This window comes from Entelurus aequoreus, linkage group LG01 (assembly GCF_033978785.1).
Source record: "Entelurus aequoreus isolate RoL-2023_Sb linkage group LG01, RoL_Eaeq_v1.1, whole genome shotgun sequence".
NCBI classification, from domain to species: Eukaryota; Metazoa; Chordata; class Actinopteri; order Syngnathiformes; family Syngnathidae; genus Entelurus; species Entelurus aequoreus.
This window is the reverse complement of record NC_084731.1, coordinates 20458153-20484971: the sequence shown is the minus strand read 5'-3', so window position 1 is coordinate 20484971 and position 26819 is coordinate 20458153. Positions and strand designations below refer to the sequence as shown.

The 26819-nt window shown below is 38.5% G+C and overlaps 1 protein-coding gene across 8 annotated transcripts in view; it reads right to left on the bottom strand.

Annotated features, from left to right (window-relative positions):
• Window positions 1–26819, bottom strand: part of LOC133648971 (band 4.1-like protein 1) — a 169753-nt gene that overhangs the window by 31005 nt on the left and 111929 nt on the right. For 7 of the 8 annotated variants that reach the window (XM_062045601.1, XM_062045583.1, XM_062045592.1 and 4 more), the window contains 11 exons: window positions 25282–25449; window positions 23138–23242; window positions 16374–16416; window positions 12090–12165; window positions 11523–11741; window positions 8520–8607; window positions 8285–8437; window positions 3990–4087; window positions 1384–1559; window positions 1082–1314; window positions 797–832 (listed from right to left, as the gene is read on the bottom strand). In XM_062045601.1, coding sequence (XP_061901585.1) covers window positions 797–832; window positions 1082–1314; window positions 1384–1559; window positions 3990–4087; window positions 8285–8437; window positions 8520–8607; window positions 11523–11741; window positions 12090–12165; window positions 16374–16416; window positions 23138–23242; window positions 25282–25449 — 1395 coding nt within the window. The remainder of the gene's footprint in view (window positions 1–796; window positions 833–1081; window positions 1315–1383; window positions 1560–3989; window positions 4088–8284; window positions 8438–8519; window positions 8608–11522; window positions 11742–12089; window positions 12166–16373; window positions 16417–23137; window positions 23243–25281; window positions 25450–26819) is intronic. The other variant, XM_062045618.1, reaches the window with a different exon arrangement.

Sequence of the window (26819 nt, the reverse complement as noted above, 5' to 3'; positions counted from 1 at the left end):
TTATTACTATTATCATTATTATTGACTCCTCTTTGCCTTATTCTTTTTATTTTCCTAATTTTAATGATGTTAGATCTGTGTTGTTGTTGGGGACAATTGTTGTAAATGAGCTTTGGCTACAAACACTATGATGCATACATTGGATAACTGTTTCAGATATCTATGTTTCTGTATCTGTCCCTATTTCAAATAAACCTTTATATATAAACTGGTAGGTTAGATAAAAAAACAAAAACAAAAACATTTTTATCTGTTGCAATTCAGGCATCAATAAACAGATAGATATGGGGAAAGGTTAATGACATGTCTTATTTTTTTTGTTAATTCCTCACCTCTGCCTCGCACCGAAAACAACAAATCTCCCCCGCGACTTATAGTCCGAAAAATACGGTACAAACTTTTCGATTGACAAAATCCTTTTTGAAAAAACAAATACGTTTGTAAATTGAGGTTCCAAAATTAAGCTGGGATGCAACAACAAATGGACACAAGTTGTCAGATATGTGAGTGTGTCAGATGGAAGGAACTATAAGAAAATGAAGAGATGCAGGCCAATTTAGGGCAACAATGGACAAAGACGGGTAAAGGCTACTAGGGCTACTGTGGTGGGTGGTGGGGGTTTGGTTGATGACAGGTCAATTGGTTCATTACTGACTGCAAAAAAAAACATTTATTATATATATATTACTATTTCCCCTAAGTATTTTTTACCAAGACCCCAAATGACCCAGCTCACAGCACCCCTGCTACAAGCAGGCAGACAGGCAGGCAGAGACCAAATCACCAGGCAATGTACCTCCTGTTTACTGTCAACTGGTGATCCAGCCTCGTCCTTTTTTGTTCAGCAGGAAAAATAAGAAAACTCATGTTAGGGACAGAAGAATTGGCCTGAGTTAGAATTTGTCAGCATTATGGGAAAAAGGTAAAGGGCTGCAGTGGAGACAGAAGTGAAAGACAAGCGTTAGTAAAAGTAAATGCTGCAAAGCAAGAATCGCATTGTGCTGAGAAACACATTTCAGAAGTGCATCATCTGCTGTCTGTGTGGAAAAATCTCAAAAAGTCAAAACAAATTATGGGGTACCATAATTTCTTTCTTCTTGCTTGGAGTGACATTTCCATCCTGGTTTTCATCTCTTTCCGTGTCCTGACTCAGCTCTTGGTCCAAATCCTCCTCGTCTTGTTCCAAACTGGGCTCCAGCTCAGTCTCCTGCTCATCCACAGATGGGCTGCGGAGATGAGGCTGTTCACTCATGCTGTGATGGAAGACGCCGTCGTGATTCCCGCACATGGCTGACACCGGCCGGGAGAACTCGGCTAGTAAAGAGAGCGGAATTATCGCATCAGTTGCTTGCACCCAATGCATATCTATACAGTGGTTCTTACCTCCATCCAAACTCCTGGAGAGCAGGTATCTTTTGCTGCTGGACCGTTCAAAGCGCGGAGCAGGCCTGTCTATAAGAGCGCTGGCTTGTCTGGTTTGAGCCTGTGTTCGTCCACTGTATCGGAACTTTGAGCCCATCACCAAGAAGCCCTTAGGAGGCGGCTCTGGAGAAACCAACCTGTGAAGGCGGATAGTTTATTCCAAAACATCCCTTGCAAAACGGCAATAGAACAAATGGAGCACGAGAGATGGAAATCAAGTAGTTTTTAGGCTCTAAAGCCAAACCATATTTGTACTGAATACTAGGGCTATCTTTATTTTCATAGTCGTAAATAGGTCGTTAGATGTTGCTCATAGTCACCAATTAATGCTTTTGCATGCCAGCATGTGTTATATGTATGCTAACAAAAGCACAGCTCGTGACGAGTACCAACTTTTGGTAATTTCATAGGCAAACAATCACTTAAGAAGCACTCGAGCGGACTCTAGCCAAACTGCCTCTTGTTAATCCATCCATCCATTCATTTTTTACCGCTTGTCCCTTTTGGGGTCGCGGGGGGTGCTGGAGCCTATCTCAGCTGCATTTGGGCAGAAGGCGGGGTACACCCTGGACAAGTCGCCACCTCATCACGGGGCCAACACAGATAGACAGACAACATTCACACTCACATTCACACACTAGGGCCAAATTTAGTGTTGCCAATCAACCTATCCCCAGGTGCATGTTTTTTTTTTCAATGCTAATGCTAATCATTTCCGTGTCAATTTACATTTTCAATGCCAACAAATCAAGTGTGCGTGTTTGAAAACACTCAAACTTACAGTAAGTATGGCTCCACTCTTCCAAAATGCGCTAGCTTGATACTAATGTAAATTGACTTGCCAAATACCGTATTTTTCGGACTATAAATCGCTACTTTTTTCCCATGCGGCTTATAAAGCGGTGCAGCTAGTTTATGGATTTTTCTTCGCTAACAGCCGTAATCTTTTGTATTGAACATATACATTTCAACACAGACAGAGACATTGAAAATGTGTGTGATTGTTTGTGCTATGGCTCTATCTCTTGGACGAGTTCGCTCACTGCAGGTGCTGCAAGTTGAAAATGTATTCCCAGTTTTGTGCCTTGTACAAGAATTATATCCCGTTTTGTCTACTATTTGTCTATAGATTTTCTGCGCAAACGGATTCTTTATTCATCACTCCAAGCAACGTTTGTAAGTTTTACAACATAACTAAAATAATTCATACTTACTAAACCGTCCCATGTGTGATGTCTGTAGGAGTGTAATCCAGCTAGCGTTGTTAGCATTAGCGAATATGTGAACACATTTACAAGTGTCTGTGTTAGTATTATTAACTTATTATAGTTAATAATACTATAATAAGTTAGTATTCTTTTTGTATTCAGTTTTGTAAATTTACCAAAACTTCACCATAGAATTATTGAGTCTGTTTAGCTGATTGGAGAACTAGCTTCAACAGCTAGTGGGTCCATGACAATGACTTCTATTTTGTTTGATCAGCCGTTTTTCTGTCATGTGACAGGCACCATTGGGAAACAATTAGGTATGTAAATAAACATTGACAAAATCTTTCGTACCAATGTATATCTGCGGCTTATGGTTTGATGCGCTCTATGACTGGGAAAGTACGGTACATGCTACTGATTAGCATTAGCGATTTTACATGGCGATTTCAACACCTCCAAATTTGGTACAGAAACTACAACTAAAATGCACATTATGATCAAGTGTAGCGAATGTGTAAAAAGTACAAGACTTATAGTATAAACACTTTTAGGGCGCAATAAAAGACTAGATTCAGCTTAATGGCACAGACTAATGCCTGAATAGGCAACATACTGTAGTCTATACATCTAACGTTTTGGATTTGCAACTGCTTGCAAAGGAGACTCAGACATGTAATATTAAAACAAGATATAACAATTGGTCAGCAACGTTATCAAAAATAGAAAAATTATATTTCATTATTATACAATCACCATTTATCAAGGGTTAGGGTTAGTTAAGGGTTCAAAGTACAGAGAATTAGTACTGCTAAGTATCAGTATCGATTCCCAGGTTCAGGGAATTGCCACTGTATCTGTTCAAATGTGAAAGGTACCCATCGCTAAGCTCAGTTGATCCCCACATAAACAGATCTCATTTTTGACTTGTTCCAATTAAAAAAGGCTAAAACACTCAAATAAACATGGCAGACACAGGATAGTTTAGTGAGGTCCTCGGATACCCCCCGCTGGGGTCGGCTTTTGCTCTGGCAGAGTGCCGGGAAGACGATTAAACTTGACTAGTTAGAGAAAATAAACGTTCGTAGGGAATCATGCAGAAAGATCATTATCATTGCCAGGGGGAGCAGTGAGGGAGGCTTCCTGACTGAGCTACACCTCGTCTGATCCAATTTTGCCTAATAGTCGCCCAGTGGCACAGCGTACTATCCCGGCCTACTGCACATGACTGGCTGTGTTGAGGACATTTAAACACACCACTGTCGCATACCACAACACAGAAGACTAAATGCTAAAAAATGTGCAGATATAAATGTTTACTTTGCCTTAGAAGTTGGAAAGACGGGTATTGGTTCTTACCGGAAGAAGGTGTGATGCTCAATGCAGACTTTCCACAGCCTTTTGGCAGCTCTGTGGTGGGGAAGCTTAAAACCAATAGTGCTCTCAAACTGCTCATACTAGAGAGGAACACAAGTGAACACAGTTAGTGGAAATTGAGCAGTAGATGAGCACTTCCACAAGCAAACAAGATAAATTGTAACTTTACAACGATAGTAATGTTCATACCTATGAAGGTTCTCCTTCATCCAGGTCGTTGTCATCTCAGGACATTCAATCGATCGCAACTGGACTGTTTGGTTTGTCTTAGAAGATGTTTCGCCGCTCATTCGAGTAAGCTTCATCAGTTCGTGCTCATAGACTTAGTTTGTTTAGATCTAGTCCAATAGTTGGTGCCCAAACCCCATTTATTTATACTCCAAAAATCTTCCAAGACAAACCAAGCAGTCCAGTTGTGAACGATTGAACGCTCTGAGATGTTCAGTTTAGTCCAATCTTACCTAACGTAAGTGTCTGAATATTCAGTAGCGTATATAAAATACTAAATCAGTAATATGCTTTGTTTTTGAGCTGCAATATGTATTCAGGTTGCCCTCTTCTACTCATAGTAAAAATAACAATTTATATGAAAACAATCAAATCAAGCATCTCGCATGTTCAGGCTTTGGGAGAGAGATTTTCACGGGTGCAGCTGCCGCGGCGCTCTTGAAGGGACCCTTTATTTAGCCCAATCACAGGCACACTGTGCGGCTGACACTTGATTGGGCCTGATGCACACACAGTGACGCTCAAGAAGGCCCACAGGCTATAGTGCGGCCTTATAGAGGAAGACCACAATGCAGCTCAGATAGAGGAGCAAATAAATTAATAATTGGTGAATGATTTGATCACGAGCCATCTGCTCAGGACATATGCGCACACACTTTTTTACAGTGTTAACAGTTGTACACAGTATAACGTAAAATCAAAATATTACTACTATTATTACATTTCTATGGTTTTCTTGAGGGGAAAAAAACATTATGTGACTAGTCCAGAGTGTACAGAGACCCTTGTCCAAAGTCAGCTGAGATAAGCTCCAGGTCATCCCTAACTTTTATCAGGCTAAGCAGTAGAACATGAATCAATGTAGCTGCATACTACACTATATTATGCCCTACATCAGAGTCACATGTAATATTGCCTTGGAGTGATGTTTTCAGGCCACCCATGAAGAGCCCTGTGGACCAGTGTATTATATAGTGGTACCTCACTTAAGAGTGGCCCAACTTAAGTGTGTTTTTGGAGAAGAGCTGTTTCTCAGCTTATTGTTATGCTTTAGGTTGCAAGCCAAAATGTGTTAAATACTTGCTTGTATCTAGAAGTTGACATACCATATTTTTTGGACCATTGGGGGCACAGGATTATAAGGCGCACTGCCGATGAGCGGGTCTATTTTCATGCAAGGGGCACACCAGATTATTAGGAATTTTTTTTTTACATGTAACACAGTTCCTTGTGGTCTTGGTGGTTCTTTGGTCAAAATGTTGCATAGATTATGTTTTACAGATCATCTTTAAGCCACTTTCTGACAGTCTCTTCTGGATGCTACATTTTGTGGCCACGCTTGTTTACGTGGCTCCACTTTGACAGTATCTTCTACCCGCCATCTTTGTTGTATCTGTAGTTTTTAGCGCTTCCATAGCAATTCTACTGACACATTAATTTAGATGTGTATGCAACTTTGTATTAGAAATGGTAACAGCGGATGATGAATACCGCACAACAAGAGGATAGAGAAAAAGAAGGAGCTTATTGACTACATCGTCGGACTACAATGGCAGACCCGTGCAAAACACTTTGGGTACACCTTTACCATATATGGATAATCCGCTGACATCAATTGAACAGGCGTCATCCTGCAGTCCAAACTTACACTACCGTTCAAAAGTTTGGGGTCACATTGAAATGTCCTTATTTTTGAAGGAAAAGCACTGTACTTTTCAATGAAGATAACTTTAAACTAGTCTTAACTTTAAAGAAATACACTCTATACATTGCTAATGTGGTAAATGACTATTCTAGCTGCAAATGTCTGGTTTTTGGTGCAATATCTACATAGGTGTATAGAGGCCCATTTCCAGAAACTATCACTCCAGTGTTCTAATGGTACAATGGGACGGCGTGGCGAAGTTGGTAGAGTGGCTGTGCCAGCAATCGGAGTGTTGCTGGTTACTGGGGTTCAATCCCCACCTTCTACCTTCCTAGCCACGTCCGTCGTGTCCTTGGGCAAGACACTTCACCCTTGCTCCTGATGGCTGCTGGTTAGCGCCTTGCATGGCAGCTCCCGCCATCAGTGTGTGAAAGTGTGTGTGAATGGGTAAATGTGGAAATACTGTCAAAGCGCTTTGAGTACCTTGAAAGTACAAAAGCGCTATACAAGTATAACCTATTTATCATTTATCATTTAATGTGTTTGCTCATTGGCTCAGAAGGCTAATTGATGATTAGAAAACCCTTGTGCAATCATGTTCACACATCTGAAAACAGATTAGCTCGTTACAGAAGCTACAAAACTGACCTTCCTTTGAGCAGATTGAGTTTCTGGAGCATCACATTTGTGGGGTCAATTAAATGCTCAAAATGGCCAAAAAAGAGAACTTTCATCTGAAACTTGACAGTCTATTCTTGTTCTTCGAAATGAAGGCTATTCCACAAAATTGTTTGGGTGACCCCAAACTTTTGAACGGTAGTGTATGTCTTATGTGTGACTGCCATCTACTGGTCACGGTCATCATTACACCATGTCCCAAATAATACTGCTTCCAGGTCAAAAAGCCAAGCCAGAGTTATTCATCCGTACATTAAGCGCATTGGGTTATTAGGTGCACTGTCGATTTTTGAGAAAATTAAAGGATTTTAAGTGCTCCTTGTAGCCCAAAAAATGGAAGGGAAAGTGAAAGGGTGTAGCTAATTTGGCGAAACAGTTTAAGGGTAGCGCATTGCTAGTCTGCACCATACTGAAGCGGAACGAGTTTAAAGCCAGCCAAGAATGTTAAATTAATACCGAAATGGGGGACATTTATCCATGAAAATATGAAGATGCTGATGGTTTGTTTGACGGAGAAGCAGTTTGAGGAGATACTGGAAATTCCACTTTCCAATGTAGATGCTGTACAATATTATTATATTAGACTTAGACAAACTTTATTGATTCTCAAGGGGAAATGTTTGACACAAAGTAGCTCAATTACAAGTAGTCCATTCTAATGTATTGTTTGTTATACACTATTTGTTGTCTTTTTAGAGGCATGTAACATGTTAACATTGTGCTGTTTTAGGGGGGCTGTCACGCCAAATGTCTTCCCCCTACAAACCCCCCCCCCATTTACTTCCGGGGGTCATTTCCTCTTACGTAATTTCCTCTTACGTCGTTGACAGCGATCGATAGCACTTCGGCTTTGACTGCCCGTCGCTGGTGGAAGGATACTTGTTTTTTTAAAAATGTTTTAATTTTTTATAATATAGCGTTAACAAAACGTCTGTATTAATCGGACAAGTATTAATCAGACAAATTAACTTGAGGATATTCCTGACTGCACATTTGACTCGTGGACATATGCGGAAATGAATAACAGTGTACAATAAGTTAATTCATTATAAATCAACATTATCAAACTTTATTAAAACTAAATTTATTCGTTAAATTCAGGTTTTTTTAGTTCTCTGTGTAAGTGAACTAAATTAAAATGACATTTATGTGAACTTAAATTTTTTTAGTTTCATTCGTTGTTTTTACGTCAGCACTCATGTTTCCCATAAATCGTGTTACTTTGGGAATGCATATGTGAACAAATACTCATTGCACATTTGACTACCGTACAGGACGGAGAATTAAACGATTTTTGATTCGTTTTCCACGGGTCAACACTACTTCAGGGTTAATTTCGATCGCTGTCAATGACGTAAGAGGAATTACGTAAGTAAGAGGAAATGACGTATGAGGAAATGACCCCGGAAGTAAATGGGGGGAAGGTTTTTGTAGGGGGAAGAAATTTGGTGTGACAGGGCCAAGCACCAATTTCAATGGGAGACGATAATTTGAGATACCGTACATGTGTTTTAAGTTAAGAGCTCCATCACAGAACCAATTAAGCTCTCAGTTAAGGTACTACTGTACTTGTATTAGTACTATACGTGTAGTGTACTGCGAGGCTGCTGGGTAGGGCTTATAGTACAGAACATATACTGTACTGTAACTCAGACTACATTGCATTGTTGTTATGCAACTATTATGTTAGATTGACTTCTTAAGCAATCGTCAATGGAAGATATACCTCGCCAGGCCGTATCTTGATGTAAAAGTTGCTCCTCTTATAGGAGATCTTAAGGATTTTGGGCCAAGCAAAGCGGTTGATCCTCAGCCTATCACGGTATACGAGCAGGCCGTTGGCACAGACGCCCAGCATTATGTCGATCCCTTCCGAATCCTGCAGGGGGAAAAAGACAAAAAAAATGAAATGATTCACGCACATTTGAAATCAGTTTTTATAAGTTACTGAGCCTACTAACCTTAGCGTGGTGCAGGTCCACCCCATACATGGACAGTTTCTTTGCATTCTCCAAGAAGTTAATTTCAGCCTCTGCTGGAGTCATACCCCTGTGGGTAGAAACATCTGTAACCAACATACATGTTTGCAGTCTTAATTTGTAAATCATTCATCCTTAAGCACACAGGGAGCAGAACTAGCTTAATGTCATGCTTGCGTCCTTTTATATCAAGCAGGGTCGTCAGACTCATTTTTATTGAGGGTCGCTTGCAACAGATGTGATTATAAACATATAATAGCGTCGTTACAAAATTTGCAAAGGAAATTAATTTTTATTATTAAATTTTTTTACTAACAGATTGATGGATAACTTGCTGTGAAATCGCAAGTCAAGGTGACAAGCAGGTATTTAAGTAATTATTTTTGACAAAAAAAAAATGCTTTGAACATCTTGTTGTAGATGATTAGATAATATTTACCCAGGATATTATATGATTATGTGCAGTACATTTTTCTGCCAAAATTGAAAGAACAAATACATTTAGCCAGAAAATTCTTAATTATTTCTAACCTTTCGGAGGCCACATAAATGATATGGCGGGCTCCTTAAAATGATGTGGCGAACCATGTGGTAGACCATTTTAAATGATATGGCGGGGCTACATTAATTGGCATGGCAATAATGTGGCAGCCCACTTTAAAAATGACAAGGCGTGCCATTTTAAATAATGTGGCGGGTCAATTTAAATGATGCAGCGGGCCATTTTAAATAAAGTGGCGGCTTACATCAAATGAAGTGGTGGGCCGGTTTAAATGATGTGGTGGAAAAATATTAGAATAATTTGGCAGGCTACAATAAATGATGTGGCAGGCTACATTAAATGATGTGGTGGAAAAATATTAAAATCATTTGGCAGGCTACTCTAAATGATGTGGCAGGCCACTTTAAATGAAATGGTAGGAAACTTTAAATGACATGGCAGGCTACTATACATAACATGGCAGGCCAATTTTAATTACACATTAAATGATGTGATGGGCTAATTTAAATGATGTGGCAGGCCACTTAAAATGACGTGACGGGTCTCTCTAAATGACATTGCGGGCCAGATTAAATGAAATGATAGAAAACGTTAAATGACATGGCGGGCTGCATTAAATAACGTGACAAGCCACTTTTAAATGATATGGCGGGCTACTTTACATAACGTGGCAGGCCATGTTAAATGACAAGGCGGGCCACTTTAAATGACAAGGCAGTCCACTTTAAATGACGTGATGGGCTAATTTAAATGATGTGACGGGCCACTTAAAATGACGTGACGGTTCACTCTAAATGACATTGCGGGCCACTTTAAATGAAATGATAGAAAACGTTAAATGACATGGCGGGCTGCATTAAATAACGTGACAAGCCACTTTTAAATGATATGGCGGGCTACTTTACATAATGTGGCAGGCCACTTTAAATGACAAAGCGGGCCACATTGAATGACAAGGCAGGCTACTTTAAATGACGTGATGGGCTAATTTAAATGCAGAAACGGGCCACTTAAAATGACGTGACGGTCACTCTAAATGACATTGCAGGCCAAAATAAATGAAATGGTTAAATAACGTGACAAGCCACTTTTAAATGAAATGGCGGGCTACTTTACATAACGTGGCAGGCCACATTAAATGATGTGATGGGCTAATTTAAATGATGTGGCGGGCCACTTAAAATGACGTGACGGTCACTCTAAATGACATGGTGGGCCACTTAAAATGAAATGGTAGGAAACTTTAAATGACATGGCGGGCTGCATTAAATAACGTGACAAGCCACTTTTAAATGATATGGCGGGCTACTTTACATAACGTGGCAGGCCATATTAAATGACAAGGCGGGCCACTTTAAATGACAAGGCAGGCCACTTTAAATGACATGATGGGCTAATTTAAATGTGGCGGGCCACTTAAAATGACGTGACGGGTCACTCTAAATGACATTGCGGGCCAGATTAAATGAAATGGTAGAAAACGTTAAATTACATGGCGGGCTTCATTAAATAACGTGACAAGCCACTTTTAAATGATATGGTGGGCTACTTTACATAATGTGGCAGGCCACTTTAAATGACAAGGCGGGCCACCTAAAATGACAAGGCAGGCTACTTTAAATGACGTGATGGGCTAATTTAAATGCAGTGACGGGCCACTTAAAATGACATTGCGGGCCAAAATAAATGAAATGGTTATATAACGTGACAAGCCACTTTTAAATGAAATGGCGGGCTACTTTACATAACGTGGCAGGCCACATTAAATGATGTGATGGGTTAATTTAAATGATGTGGCGGGCCACTTAAAATGACGTGACGGTCACTGTAAATGACATGGCGGGCCACTTAAAATGAAATGGTAGGAAACTTTAAATGACATGGCGGGCTGCATTAAATAACGTGACAAGCCACTTTTAAATGATATGGCGGGCTACTTTACATAACGTGGCAGGCCAATTTAAATGACAAGGTGGGTCAGTTTAAATGACGTGATTGCCAATTTAAATGACGTGATGGGCCAATTTAAATGATGTGGCGGTCCATTATAAATGATCTGGCTGGCTACCTTACATGACGTGGCGGGCCACTTAAAATGATGTGGCGGGCTACATTAAATGACGTAGTGGGTCAGGTTAAATGATGTGGCGGGCGATTTTAAATGATGTTGTGAGCCACTTTGTATGAAAATGTGGATCACATTAAGTGATGTGGCAGGCCACCGTAAATGAGCTGAATTGAGTTTGACACCTGTGGTGTAAAGTTTTCAAAATGAAATCCTTAATTAACTTTGTGTTGGGAAAACTGTTGTATTTGAGTGTGAGTACGTTTCAGTGATCAGAGCCATCCTTTCTACAACTCAAGTACAGATAGCAAGGAAGTGTGATGAAATATTTGGAAATATGAAAACCTCATCAGGAGATAACGGACTTATTGATGGGAGGATAAAAATGGGATTTAAACAGCGGCGTGTCGAGTTGTACTTGTAGTTTCGATGGAGCTCCATCACTCTCTCCTCCAGCTCGCGAGTCTGATTGGGTGCAAAACGTAAATCGCTGACGTAGTCCGAGCCGTGCTCGTCCTGATCGTGGTCGCCGAGCTCCGCCTGAACGGTATAGGAACCCAGTAGGGCGTGGGTGACGAACGAGCACGGCAGTCGACCTGACAGCATGTCCTCCCTCAGCTGCAGACATAGGTAGTATCTGTCAGGTGGAAAAAAGGGAAGGAAAGGAAAGCTTTGGCAGTCAAACAAGGCTGAGGCCAGGCAAGCTCCAGCACGTATTCAGCCGAGTAAATCCTCGGCTGTTAGCAGCATTCCAGGTCTAATCCTTAAAAAGGGGAGATTTGGTTTGCTTTGATATGAGGACCAATATACCGTGCAAAATGTTATAGCGCTTCTATGCAAAGATGAGAAATATTTAGGAAAATGGCAAACGGCGTGCCATTGGCAGAATGGACAAGCACTTTCTATTCAAATTAACATTGAAAGGACACCTAGAGGAGTCCCAACACTTCATGCGGTTCGATTGTGTGTGTTTCTTTTACTCTACCTGGTGATATCCTCGGTGAGTTGAGAGGGGTCCGGAGGGTAGAACTTGACAGCAAAGGCAAAGTGCCACGGACAGTCTGCAGAGAGAATGAGAGCTGAAAATATACAGCTGTCATGTCTGTCCTCGTCAGAAATAAAGGATGTACACTCATGTATATGTATAATATAATTAGATCCAATGCAAGGTCTGTAATGCATTCAGCCTCTCCCTTAGCAAACTTAGTGAGCATTAGTGGTAGAGCACAGACAGGATGCCATCTGTACCACCTGGAACGTGAACTGCTATCCGCTATCAAATCTGGATCTTATATCCAGATTAATATGAAGGGTTTCTCCTTTTGCATAATTTTTGTGGAAATAGTTTTTATTGTAACGTAGACATTCACTTACAGAGTGCTGTCAAATTATTTTAAATTAAGTCAGATCAATCACACTTTTGAATTTGGATTAATCATGATAAATCACAGGTTATACTCGCTTGTGTAATTTAAATTGACTTTGTTTTACTCAAATGCACACCATGTACTATATGTGTTCAAAATGTGGTAACAGTTGTATGTAAAGTCCAGTCAGGGTGTATTTTGAAGTCAAATTTGTCAGCGAGCACACCAGTTGGAGTCTCCTCACTCAGTTAATTGACTGACATATGCATTGGTCATTGACTGTATAACAACCTTTGCCACCTTTCAGGTAACCATCTGCGGTTAAGGTAAAAGAGCAAGTACAGTCAAAATAAATTGTGTGATTAATTTGTGTATATACATGATTAATCCGATATGTTTTTGTGATTAATAACATGCGTTCACTTGTTAATTTTGGCAGCCCTAGTGGTAATACTTAGTAAGGCTGAAACGACGCGTCGACGTAGTCGACGTCATCGGTTACGTAAATACGTCGACGCCGTTTTTGTGCGTCGACGCGTCGCATATTTACGTCACACTACCGTCATGGCGAAGCGCAAAGCAGACGATCAAAGCAGACGATGCGAGCGAGGGGGGGGGGAAGCATGCCAAAAGTGGTCAAAAGTGTGGGAGTATTTCAATACACGGCCTAATAATGTTGTTGTATGCACACTGTGTCGAGCGGAAATGGCCTATCATAGAAGCACAACGGCTATGAACGAACATTTGAAAAGAAAACCATCAACTAGTCAATCGTCCGCGCGAGCATACGTTGTCATCATTACACAAAAACATGAATGTGTCATTTGTATCTGCTAGGGGTGTAACGGTACGTGTTTTGTATTGAACCGTTTCGGTACGGGGCTTTCGGTTCGGTACGGGGGTGTACCGAACGAGTTTCTAAGCTAAAGCTAACTTTAGCTGCTAAAGTCTTAACAAGCTGCTTCACTCCTCTGACTCTGTCTCAGCACGCAGCATTGTCCCACCCACACAACCATCTGATTGGTACACACGAAGCATTATCAGCCAATCAGCAGTGTGTGTTCAGAGCGCATGTAGTCAGCGCTTCAGCGTGGAGCAGATAGGTGTTTAGCAGGTGAGCATCAGGCAGCGGACTCTCCCCAAATGATAATAAACACCTCCCAGTCAACTACTAGTAACATCACTATGAGCCCGTTGACCTTCTAGAAATATAAACTGCAGCTCAGCTCACTCGCAGTCCTGGCTTGAGGTGAAGGCTAATTACCTCTCAGTTCCAGCCACATCGACCCCTTCTGAGCGTAGACATGCTAACCTTTCTTCATTACAACTGTTAGTCACTCACTGGAATGAGTAGAATTGGTTATTGTGTACTGTGTTGGACTGGATGTTTATTTTGCACATTTTAAAAGCAATACTTAATGTTTACAGTGCTCCAGAATATTTAGATTGGCACTTTTTTGTATTGGATGTTTATCTTTATTTTTGCACATTTTAGCAAATAAGCAATACTTTCACTTTTGTTGAAATGTTTACACTGTTGTTACAGAATATTTCGTTTTGCACTTTTTTGTATTGGATGTTTATCTTTATTTTTGCACATTTTAAAGCAAAATAAGCAATACTTTTACTTTTGAAATGCTTATACTATTGCAGAATATTAAGATTTGCACTGGATGTTGACTTTTATATTTGCACATTAAAAAGCAAATAAGCTACTTTTAATTTTGTTAAATGTTAAAAGTTTTAAATGTTTACATTATTACAGAATATTTAGTCATGTTGTTGTCAATGTTGACTGAGTGGCCATACTTCTTTTTTTTTTGTAAATAAAAGCCATGCCTTTTGAAAAAACGGGCCTACATTTATTTTTTCATCTTCATTTTGAATAAAAAAATAATCGGTAAAAGGAAAAATAATCTATAGATTAATCGAAAAAATAATCTATAGATTAATCAAAAAAATAATCTATAGATTAATCGATAGAAAAATAATCGTTAGCTGCAGTCTTAATACTTAGTTTTGAGTGATGCTTTCCAACGGGTATTATTTCAACAATATTCTATAATAGGGGTTTTCAACGTTTTACAGACCAAGGACTCTCAAGCTAATGGGGAGATGGAACTGTACTTTTTATAAACATACTTTATTGGGCAATACTAAAATATTCAAATGATACACGGGTTTATTTATTATTGTTTTCAAATGCCATTTGAATTTATAGATTACACTCAAAGCAGCACTAAGTACCTTTTCAACCTTCATAAAATATTTTCATAATTTTTGGGATGACACATGGACTTACAACTGTCATGGCCTGAGGGGGTCTGTATTGCTTTCACTGGCACTTAATGAACACATGCCACACAAAAAACTACGAATGTGCTAATTTGCTTTACAGCATATGTCTTCCTCCTTCCCATTCGTTAAAAAGAAGGAAGTCGATGCGAACACCTGCGTGCTGGCTTTCACTCGCTGGCGTGGGCTCCAAAGACAGGGGATTTTAGACCAATTTAGCCTCGGCTCTGTTCCTGCTAATCTAGTAAGTAACTTTCGATGCTCAAATCAAAACAATAATGCTAATTAATATTAGTTATCTGGAATTTACGTGGTAGCAATAAATAGCCACTAGCGTGATAGTTCCACACTACTTCCTTCGAACAAAACTCTCCCGCCGGTCTTTCTTTGCTTCGGACCTGCATCCGCCCCGATACATTCTTGGTAGAAGCATCATTTTTGTAGCGCAATCCAAGATCATTTCTTGATAGTGTCTGCTATTTAACATCAGCATAGCCATTAGTTACGCAATATTTGTGCCAATAATACATGATGTCAGTTTGATGCTATATGCGCTAGTCCTCATGCGAAATGTGGTCTTCTTCTGGCAAAACACTATCGCTTTGGTCTACAGGCACCGCCAAAATCAACCAAAACTCAAAGTTCTTAAGTGGGGTTTTAAGTGTGTTGAATAACAACAACAAAATAGTGCCGACAAATGATATATATATTTTTAAAATTAGATTAATCACACTTTTGAAATCGGATGAATCCTGATTAATCACTTTGCTGCAAAGGCGTTGCTTAACCGATCTCTGGTACTTTTGTTGACAACATTGCAATGGGTGTACATGTCGACTGGTGGACCCAGCAGGCACAAGACATTGATACAACGTTGATTATATGTACATGTCCTTTAAAACTGACTTTGAAACAACGTTGCAATATAGTTGTATTTGTAAATTGAGACAATGTTGTTGGGAAATGACCATATTTCAATGGTCAAATCAACGTCACAACCCGACATTGAATAAACGTCGTCAAAAAGCATGTTGTTTCAACGTTGCGTTTGTGTTGTAGAATATCGGTTGGTAAATGACCAAAATACAATGATCAAATAAACGTCAGAACCCAACATTGATTAAACGTGGTCAAAAAGCATGTCGGTTCAACGTTATGTTTGAGTTGCTCAACGTCAGGACCTAATTCGACAAGTTCTCAACGTTGTTTTAATGTCTTGTTCCTGCTGGGATCTGTCTTTTCTTTCCCCGACTTCCCACCCAGTCCATTCTCCTGTTGTCAAATGTGACATAACCAGAAAAAACTGCTGGCAAGTCTAATAATCGACAGTATGTTGCTTCGCCTGTGATTTAGTACATAAGCTATGTATTTTTTATTGGCTGCCAATGGACAATTGATGACACAATGGTTCTTTTTAAATACATATAACATGTGTTACTAATTTTAATTAATTACAACTTGTTTCATTTTTACAACAGTGCATGTATTGGATCTCATTATATTGCCATCAATCATGGAGCTGGATGGAAGCGTGATATGAAATGTTGCACCAATTTGTTAGCTTGACAAGCAGTGAAATAGGTATTATCCTGGCATAGGACACTCACTGCGCATCTGTTTCTTGATTTCCTTGGAGGGGTCCAACCAGTTCTGGAAGACAGGAGGCAGAATTCACACAGGGCAAACAGGAAATATGACTCTGGTGACACATTTTTGCTTTTAATTGCCATCGGTGTCCCTAATGACAGCCTATTTGTATGGTTAAATAAAGAATGGGAGCCCTCCCTCTGCTGAGCTGTTCAAATGTGCAGAGAGAAGATTTAATGAAAGCATCTGTTTCTTCATTGTGTTGCAAATGGCTCCTCTTTACCCTGCTGCTCTTATCATATTTGATCATGCAGCAGGCTGCATTGCCAGCAGTGGCACCATTTATTATTTGGCTGCAAGAAGAACTCATCAGAGCATATTGACCCAAAGTCACACATGCTTTAAATCACAATATATAGATGAAAAGGGCTATGGCATATTCTCTTTGGGATATGTGGAATGGTTTATTATTACATTATCAGTGTGGTTTTGCAAAGTATTTGTTTATATATTTTTGTAGGAGTGCGTGATAAATATTGTACAGATCATTTTGACATCAAAATCAGAGGAATAATGTCTAAATCAGACTTAGAAAGACTAATCCATGCCTTTGTGTCTGGGATGGTTAGACTACTGGATTGGCCTTCTCACTGGGCTCTCTAAACGAGCTGTAAAGCAGCTGCAGTACATACAAAATGCTGCAAAATCCCAACTAGAACCAGGAAATATGACCACATTAGTCCGGTGCTTAGGTCACTGCAGTGGCTTCCTGTTAAAACAGCTAAGTCTTTTCATGGTCTTGTGCTAAAGGACATCTCTGACATGTTGGAACCATCTTGAACTCTGAGAGCCTCAGGGAGTGGTCTCCTGCTGGTGCCCAGAGTCAGGACTAAACATGGTGAAACTGTGTTTCAGTTCTATGCTCCTAAAATCTGGAATAGTCTTTTAGAAGATGTGAGACGGGCCTATATGTTGGCAAAATTCAAATGCAGCCTGAAAACACTTTTAATTGCGCATATGACTACTGAAAGTATTGTATCTACCCTATTTGATTTATTTTAATTTGAATTAAAATTGTTCTCTCTAAATAAACCTGCCTTCCCTAAAAATACTGTAAAATCAGGCTACTTTTTTCCTATGCTTTGAACCCTGCAGCTTATAAACCAGTGCGGCTAATTTATGCATTTTTCTTCACTCAGGGCCATAATGTTTTGTATTCAAGTTTTCATTGTGTTACTGTTTGTGCTTTGGCACCATCTTTTGGACAAGTTTGCTCACTGCGGTTGTTACGGGGCGTATAGTATTTCTTTTCGTTCAGTACTTTGAACCGGAAGTACAAGTGCCGTTCTGTCTTCTGGTCGTCCGTAGTGTCTCTACTTAGAGACACTTGTATGGATTCTTCAATCATTCCAAGCAACCTTTTTAAGTTGTACAATACAACTAAAACAATTCATACTTACTAAATCGTCCCATGTGTGATGTCTGTAGGAGTGTTTTCATGCATATTTGTATGTGTTATTGTAGCTAGCGTCATTAACATTAGCTAATATGTTAAGACGTTTACAAGTGTCTGTTTTAATATTATTAATTTACAACGGCATTCTTTTTGTATTGTTTCAGTTTCAAAAATTCCTCAGTAAATTCACCAAAACGTTACCGTGGGTTTATTAAGTCTGTTTAGCTGATTGGAGAGTTAGCTTCCACTACGAGTTCTGTTTTGTTTGATTCGCCGTTTTACTGCCGTGTTGAAAGCACCGTTTGGAAACAATTAAGGTATGTAAATAAATACTTATATATGAATATATATATATATATATATATGAGTTTCACAACATATATATCTCTGGCTTTAGTTTGGTGCGGCTTAAATATATATAAAAAATGTTTCTTCTAAAATGTAGTGGGTGTGGCTTATATACCTGTGCGCTATATAGTTCGGAAAATACGGTAGGTCTGATTTTTAAACAATGCTCCACTAAGGCGATATTAGGTGGATAAGGGTGAGAAAATCAAGCGCTACTGTTTCAGACAAAGACGTTTTGCGTGCTATTTGCACCAAATGTTCTGCAGACATTCCACAAGGGGGAAAAAAAAAATCAAGCTTCAACTCATTAAACCTAATCAGCCACATGAAACGCAGGCATCGTCACAACAGTGTTTTGATAACATACAAAAAAAGGCCTGCACTGCTAAAAAAGTTGCCACAAAGCCAGCCGCAAAAAAGGTGTGCACAAACTAGTTTAATCAAATAAAAAAATACAAAATTGATATGTCTCGACAAGCAGGAAATTGCCTGTATCAGTAATGACTTGGGAAAAAAAATTGTGCATCCCTAATATTTTGCTTTGTAATGTAAAATATCAAACAAATATTATTGGTAATAATAAAATGGCTTTTCATGTCGAAACACAAAGCGTTCTTTATAGATACTGCAACTAGTTAAACAAAATGCATAAAAAGCTTTTTAAATGCAAGCACATATATTACCTCCAGCTCAGGTCGTGTAAAATCAAAGTGTAATCCTACTGTGTGGATATACATCTCTTTAATAATTATAATCATTATAGCTTGCCTGATTTGGGGGGAAAAAAATGTGTATCTGCTCAAATTTTCTGATTTCTAAAAACTTGAGCGTTTAATATGTCTCTGAATAGAACTCAAAAAGTCATTAGAACTTTGATTATTTTATCTGTTCTGGAAGGAGTACTAACAGAACGATAGCCCTTTAACCGTAATGTTTTCGTTCTTAGTTTGCAAATGGTATTTACCCTGCCTGGTATTTACCATGAATTGATTAACGTGGACCCCGACTTAAACAAGTTGAAAAACTTATTCGGGTGTTACCATTTAGTGGTCAATTGTACGGAATATTTACTGTACTGTGCAATCTACTAATAAAACTCAATCAATCAATAATCAAAAAGCCTCCGCATTGAACATGGGTTCTCGCAGAATTTCACACAGTGCAAGCCAATGAGCAAAAAGCCGTCAAGTCATTGTCCAGCACAGCTCGTAAGGCATTGGGCGGTGACGTTTACACAATGTAGTATCACACACGCTGGCATGTGTTACACAAACACAGTTGGAAGATCTAATTTTGATTTTTGATATGCTCAACATGGACCTAAATATACAGTAATATTATCCCGAGAGGGACAAGCAGTAGGAAATGGAAGTATGGATTATATTTCAATAATAAATACATATTTAAACTGTTCTTTTTTATGGTTAAGACTGTCTGCACATAGGTCCAACTCAATGAGACCAGTAAAATGCTTTCTCACCCAATAGATTACAATTGGAAATATGCATGTTGCTTTCGCCTCTAATTGTATCTTTAATATAAGTTCACATGTGTATAAAACCCCATCGTTGTGTCTACATGTGCCAAGCTCATGCTCCAGCCCACTCATCAACCATCCCGTACACATGCGCTGTCAAGTTGCCCCTGCGGTAATGACTGGCAGATGAGATGCACCAGATTTAAAAGGGACTTCATCTTTTCTGTCTTCAAAAGGCAGACTGTTCCTTTGTGGCCTCGTTGTGCAATCACATACCTGCTGCGGGGAGGCCGGCGTCTTTCAAAATCTGCGACCTACCAACGAGCGAGCGTTTGAAAAGACCGACAGAGAGGCCCCCTTTGCTCAATGCAGTCAATTATGTAATTTAATCACAATAAGCCAGATCTGTGCACCCCCCATTCATCCACATAGACCTAAGTCAAACACTCCCAGAGTTTCTGTACACATTGCCAGAAGCAAAAAATAATTAAACCGAGATGGACAGACAGATACAAGTTTTTAAGACTGATTAAGAAGTAAAAAGAAACAATATTTTTTAAAGGTTTTGAAGGCTCAGTCTGACGTTATTGTGGAATTACTGGAGTAATTTATCGATTACAATAATAACCAGATATTCTACTGAACATTCCTTTAATTAATCGAGTAATCGGATAAAACACTAATATATATGTATATATACACACCATATTTCCAGTATATAAGCCACACCCACTAAATTTTATGAGAGAAAAACAGGTTTCCATATACTAGCCGCACCGGATAAGCCACATATATATATATATATATATATATATATATATATATATATATATATATATATATATATATATATATATATATATATATATATATATATATATGTATATATATGTATATATATATATATATGTATATATATATATATACATATGTATGTATATATATATATATATATATATATATATATATATATATATATATATATATATATATATATATATATATATATATATGTTGTGCACATGTTGTGAAATGAACTTACACAGAATATAATATTTTTTTAAAGTTTATTTACATTCCGTAATTGTTTTCAAACGGTACCTGTAACACGGCAGTAAAACGGCTGATCAAACAAAACGGAAGTCATCGTCATGGACCCACTACTAATGTGTTTTCTTTCTTTTCATGACTATTTACATTGTAGATTGTCACTGAAGGCATCACAACTAAGAATGAACACATGTGGAGTTATGTACTTAACAAGAAAAGGTGAAATAACTGAAAACATGTTTTATATTCTAGTTTCTTCAAAATAGCCACCCTATGCTCTGATTACTGCTTTGCACACTCTTGGCATTCTCTCCATGAGCTTCAAGAGGTAGTCACCTGAAATGGTTTTCACTTCACAGGTGTCATAGTTTTGATGCCTTCAGTGACAATCTACAATGTAAATAGTCGTGAAAATAAAGAAAACGCATTGAAATGAGAAGGTGTGTCCAAACTTTTGGCCTGTATTGTATATCTTTGATGACAAGCTAACAGTAATATCATGTTTTAGCTTTAGCATTAAATAAACGATTCCTCAATGCAGAAGAAAAGCCACAATATTTTTTGTAATTGAGTTACCGTATTTTTTGGACTATAAGTCGCAGTTTTTTACATAGTTTGGCCGGGGGTGCGACTTATACTCTGGAGCGACTTATGTGTGAAATTATTAAGACATTACCGTAAAATATCAAATAATATTATTTAGCTCATTCACGTAAGAGACTAGACGTATAAGATTTCATGGTATAAGATTTCATGGTTAGGAGTGACAGATTGTTTGGTAAACGTATAGCATGTACTATATGTTATAGTTATTTGAATGACTCTTACCATAATATGTTACGTTAACATACCAGGCACGTTCTCAGTTGGTTATTTATGCCTCATATAACGTACACTTATTCAGCCTGTTCTTCACTATTCTTTATTTATTTTAAATTGCCTTTTAAATGTCTATTCTTGGTGTTATCAAATAAATTTCCCCAAAAAATGTGACTTATACTCCAGTGCGACTTATATATTTTTTTTTCCTTCTTTATTATGCATTTTCGTCCGGTGCGACTTATACTCCGGAGCGACTTATACTCCGAAAAATACGGTACTCAAATTGTTTCATCTTTAAACGTATGACATTGATCCCATTTTAAAACAGTAACCATTCCTATCTATGTAGATTAAAAACCACAGTATTTTGCGGTGGCTGACACAGCTAAATAGCCTCCGCTTTCACCAGTCTGGTTCAAGATTGCAAACATTTATCGATATCATCCTTTCAAAAGTATTGTTAAAAATGCAGAAATTAGTGGATATTATTTGCAAGAAACCGTCAAATCCACTTTCTAATCAAATTAACTGTAACTAATAAGGATGTCCGATAATGGCTTTTTTGCCGATATCCTGATATTGTCCAACTCTTAATTACAGATATCAACCGATACCGATATATACAGTCGTGGAATTAACACATTATTATGCCTAATTTGGACAACCAGGTATGGTGAAGATAAGGTCCTTTATAAAAAAAATTATAAAATAAAATAGGATAAATAAATTAAAAACATTTTCTTGAATTAAAAAAGAAAGTAAAACAATATAAAAACAGTTACATAGAAACTAGTAATGAATGAAAATGAGTCAAATTAACTGTTAAAGGTTAGTACTTTTAGTGGACCAGCAGCACGCACAATCATGTGTGCTTACGGACTGTATTGCTTGCAGACTGTATTGATATATATTGATATATAATGTAGGAACCAGAATATTAATAACAGAAAGAAACAACCCTTTTGTGTGAATGAGTGTGAATGGGGGAGGGAGGTTTTTTGGGTTGGTGCACTAATTGTAAGTGTAACTTGTGTTTTTTATGTGGATTTAATACAAATTTAAAAAAATTTAAAAAACGATACCGATCATTTAAAAAAACGATACCGATCATTTCCGATATTAGCAGGCCGATATTATCGGACATCTCTAGTAACTAATAAGTAAGATAATATGTTGGTTTCTCTGATACTGTACATCTTGACTTTATTATGTCTGACAGTTAGCCCCAATTACTTAAAAAAATATATCTGGCATTATTTTCACCACCAGCGACTAAGCAGTTTTGTTTTTTCTGATAACCCTATGCTTAGTTTGAATTTTAACACCAAAAAAATATTATTTGTGACCTACTCTGCTTCCAAGAAATACTGTATGTTTAATTAAATTGAAAATGTGCATCTTTCAAATAGCCAATGAGGCATTTTCATCAATCCATCAGCATCTTTTTTCACACTCGGCATGTATTGTAGTCTGACTAAGCATTTCCTTTTTCCATTTATTTCTAAGTGATGGAGCGGGCATACCGGAGTCACTCAACCCAGCCAACAAGTGAGAGGAATGCTGATTTCTTTTTGCGCATGTTTATGCACCCAAGTCACCCGTTACAACACCGTGGCGAGCAATCCTCTGACCTTTTGGGTGTCAGTGTCCGCGAAGGTGAGGCCATAGTAGTCCTTCTCCAGCAGGTTGAGGTGCTCACACACCATGTCCATCAGCATTTGTCCTTTTGAGTGTTTCTGCAATGACCGACAAACTCGACTTAGGAGCTTTGTTATTAAGACAGCCAGACTCACAGAATGATTTATGTTCGGTGCTCACAATAATAAACAGTGAAAGGTTGTTGTTAAAGATGCAGAGAAAACATGAGAACTGTCTACAACTAAAAATGTCATTGAAAAGATGACAAAAGGGCTGAAGGAAACTGAAGATGACTATTTTGTTGGATACTACAAAACCCAAAACCAGTGAAGTTGTTACGTTGTGTAAATGGTAAATAAAAACAGAATACAAAAGATTTGCAAATTCTTTTCAACTTATATTCAATTGAATCGACTGCAAAGAAGAGATATTTAATGTTCGACTATTTTTTTATTTTTTTGCAAATAATCATTAACTTAGAATTTAATGGCAGCAGCACATTGCAAAAAAGTTGGCACATGTGCATTTTTACCATTTTGTTACATGGCCTTTCCTTTTAACAACACTCATTTAACATTTGGGAACTGAGGAGACCAATTTTTGAAGCTTTTCAGGTGGAATTCTTTCCCATTCTTGCTTGATGTACAACTTAAGTTGTTCAACAGTCCGGGGGTCTCTGTTGTGGTATTTTAGGCTTCATATTGTGCCACACATTTTCAATGGGAGACAGGTCTGGACTACAGGCAGGCCAGTCTAGTACCCGCACTCTTTTACTATGAAGCCACGCTGTTGTAACACGTGGTTTGGCATTGTCTTGTTGAAATAAGCAGGGGCGTCTGTGACAACGTTGCTTGGATAGCAACATATGTTGCTCCAAAGCCTGTATGTACCTTTCAGCATTAATGGTGCCTTCACACCAATACACCCCCATACCATCACAGATGCTGGTTTTTTAACTTTGCACCTAGAACAATCCGGATGGTTTTTTCCCTCTTTGTTCCGGAGGACATGACGTCCACAGTTTCCAAAATCTATTTGAAATGTGGACTCATCAGACCACAGAACACTTTTACGCTTTGCATTAGTCCATGAGCTCGGGCCCAGCGAAGCCGGCGCTTTTTCTGGGTGTTGTTGATAAATGGCTTTCGCTTTACATAGTAGTTTTAACTTGCACTTACAGATGTAGCGACAAACTGTAGTTACTGACAGTGGTTTTCTGAAGTGTTCTTGAGCCCATGTGGTGATATCCTTTACACACTGATGTCGCTTTTTGATGCAGTACCGCCTGAGGGATCGAAATGGTGAAATCCCTAAATTCCTTGCAATAGCTGGTTGAGAAATGTTATTCTTAAACTGTTCGACAATTTGCTCACGCATTTGTTCACTAAGTGGTGACCCTCGCCCCATCCTTGTTTGTGAATGACTGAGCATTTCATGGAAGCTGCTTTTATGCCCAATCATGGCACCCACCTGTTCCCAATTAGCCTGTTCACCTGTGGGATGTTCCAAATAAGTGTTTGATGAGCATTCCTCAACTTTCTCAGTCTTTTTTCCCCACTTTTGCCAGTTTTTTTTAAACATGTTGCAGGCATCAAATTTCAAATGAGCTAATATTTGCAAAAAATAACAAAGTTTTTCAGTTTGAACATTAAATATCTTGTCTTTGCAGTCTATTCAATTGAATGTAGATTGAAAATGATTTGCAAATCATTGTATTCTGTTTTTATTTACCATTTACACAACGTGCCAACTTCACTGGTTTTGGGATTTATAGTTAGTTATTCATATTAATACATGACCTAAAGGCTTATTCAAATTTACCAATCCTAAAACAAAATTATATTTTAACTGGATTTCTGAATTCTAGTGTCTTCAGTTTCCCTTCCACTCATCCTATATGACATTGCTGGGGTAAACATAACAGATGTCTATTCAGAAACAGTTTGACTTTTTTTTTGTTAAAGCAACATTACTCTGGCCTTGCACCCTCCATGAGCTCTCAGCGGGGCATCGTCTTTTATTCCCTCTGCCTGCCTCATCCACTCTGTGCTGCGTTATTAGACAATGACCCGCCCACAGAGGAAAACAACCAGAGGACAAAAAGAACCCGTCACCGCATTTGTCTTGTCATGCTTACTTCCATTTCTCCGTCGAAATCCGTCGAATCCAGCAGTGCTATTTTAAATGGTGTTGTTTTAAGCCGCTTGGAGCTTTTCTGTGGTGATTTGAGGTTCTTGTTTGGGGACGTCTTCTCTGATGTGTCATCGCTTTCTTTGAGTTCATCCGGAAGCTGGGAATGCTGCTCCTTTAGTAATATGAAAGCAAAATGATTAACTCTCAGGCAGTGCTTCACAAAAACACACATTTGCACACATTTGACTAGTTTACGTACTTCAATAACCATTCCAAAAGTAATACATAACAAAACCATACATTTTTGCTCACACGTACAGCAGCAATGATGCTAATTTTCAAATAGATTGTTGCATATACCAAAGGTGTCAAACTCACAGCCCAGGTGCCATATCTGGCCCGCCACATCTTTTTATGTGGCCGGGAATTAATCTTTACTTACTAAATATAATAAAGTTTCTAGGGATGTCCGATAAAATCGGACTGCCGATATTATTGGCCGATAAATGCTTTAAAATGTAATATCGGAAATTATCGGTATCGGTTTCAAAAAGGAAAATGTATGACTTTTTAAAACTCTGCTGTGTACACGGACGTAGGGAGAAGTACAGAGTGCCAACAAACCTTAAAGGCACTGCCTTTGCCTGCCGGCCCAGTCACATAATATCTACGGCTTTTCACACACAAGTGAATGCAAGCCATATTTGGTCAACAGCCATACAGGTCACACTGAGGGTGGCCGTATAAACAACTTTAACACTGTTACAAATATGCGCCAAACAAGAATGACAAACACATTTCGGGAGAACATCCGCACCGTAACACAACATAAACACAACAGAACAAATACCCAGAACCCCTTGCAGCACTAACTCTTCCGGGACGCTACAATATACACCCCCCGCTGATCCCCCCTAGACCCCGCCCACCTCAACCGCCTCATAATATCACATTCCAAGCTGCTGTTTTGAGGCATGTTAATAAAATAATGCACTTTGTGACTTCAATAATAAATATGGCAGTGCCATGTTGGCATTTTTACCATAACTTGAGTTGATTTATTTTGTAAAACCTTGTTACATTGTTTAATGCATCCAGCGGGGCATCACAACAAAATTAGGCATAATAATGTGTTAATTCCACGACTGTATACAGTATGTCGGTATCGGTTGATATCAGAATCGGTAATTAAGAGTTGGACAATATCGGAATATCGGATATCGGCAAAAAAGCCATTATCGGACTAAAACTTTCTATTTTGACAGAAAAATATACAATTGCTGCATATAATTGTATATATGTTCAACTTTATCTAACATTGCAGCAGATATCATATTACCATACATTAAAAAAAAATGTAGTTCAAATAAAAATAAATGCTAAAAATAATGGCTGGACTCTTGATTTTAAAGCAATCAAGTTATCCATCCAATCGTACACTGGAAAAATATTTTTTACAGTAAAAAAAAACCTGGTAGCTCAGTTACCAGAATTTTATCCGAAAAAAACAGTGGTGCCGTTTTTCCGTTTACAAAAACAACC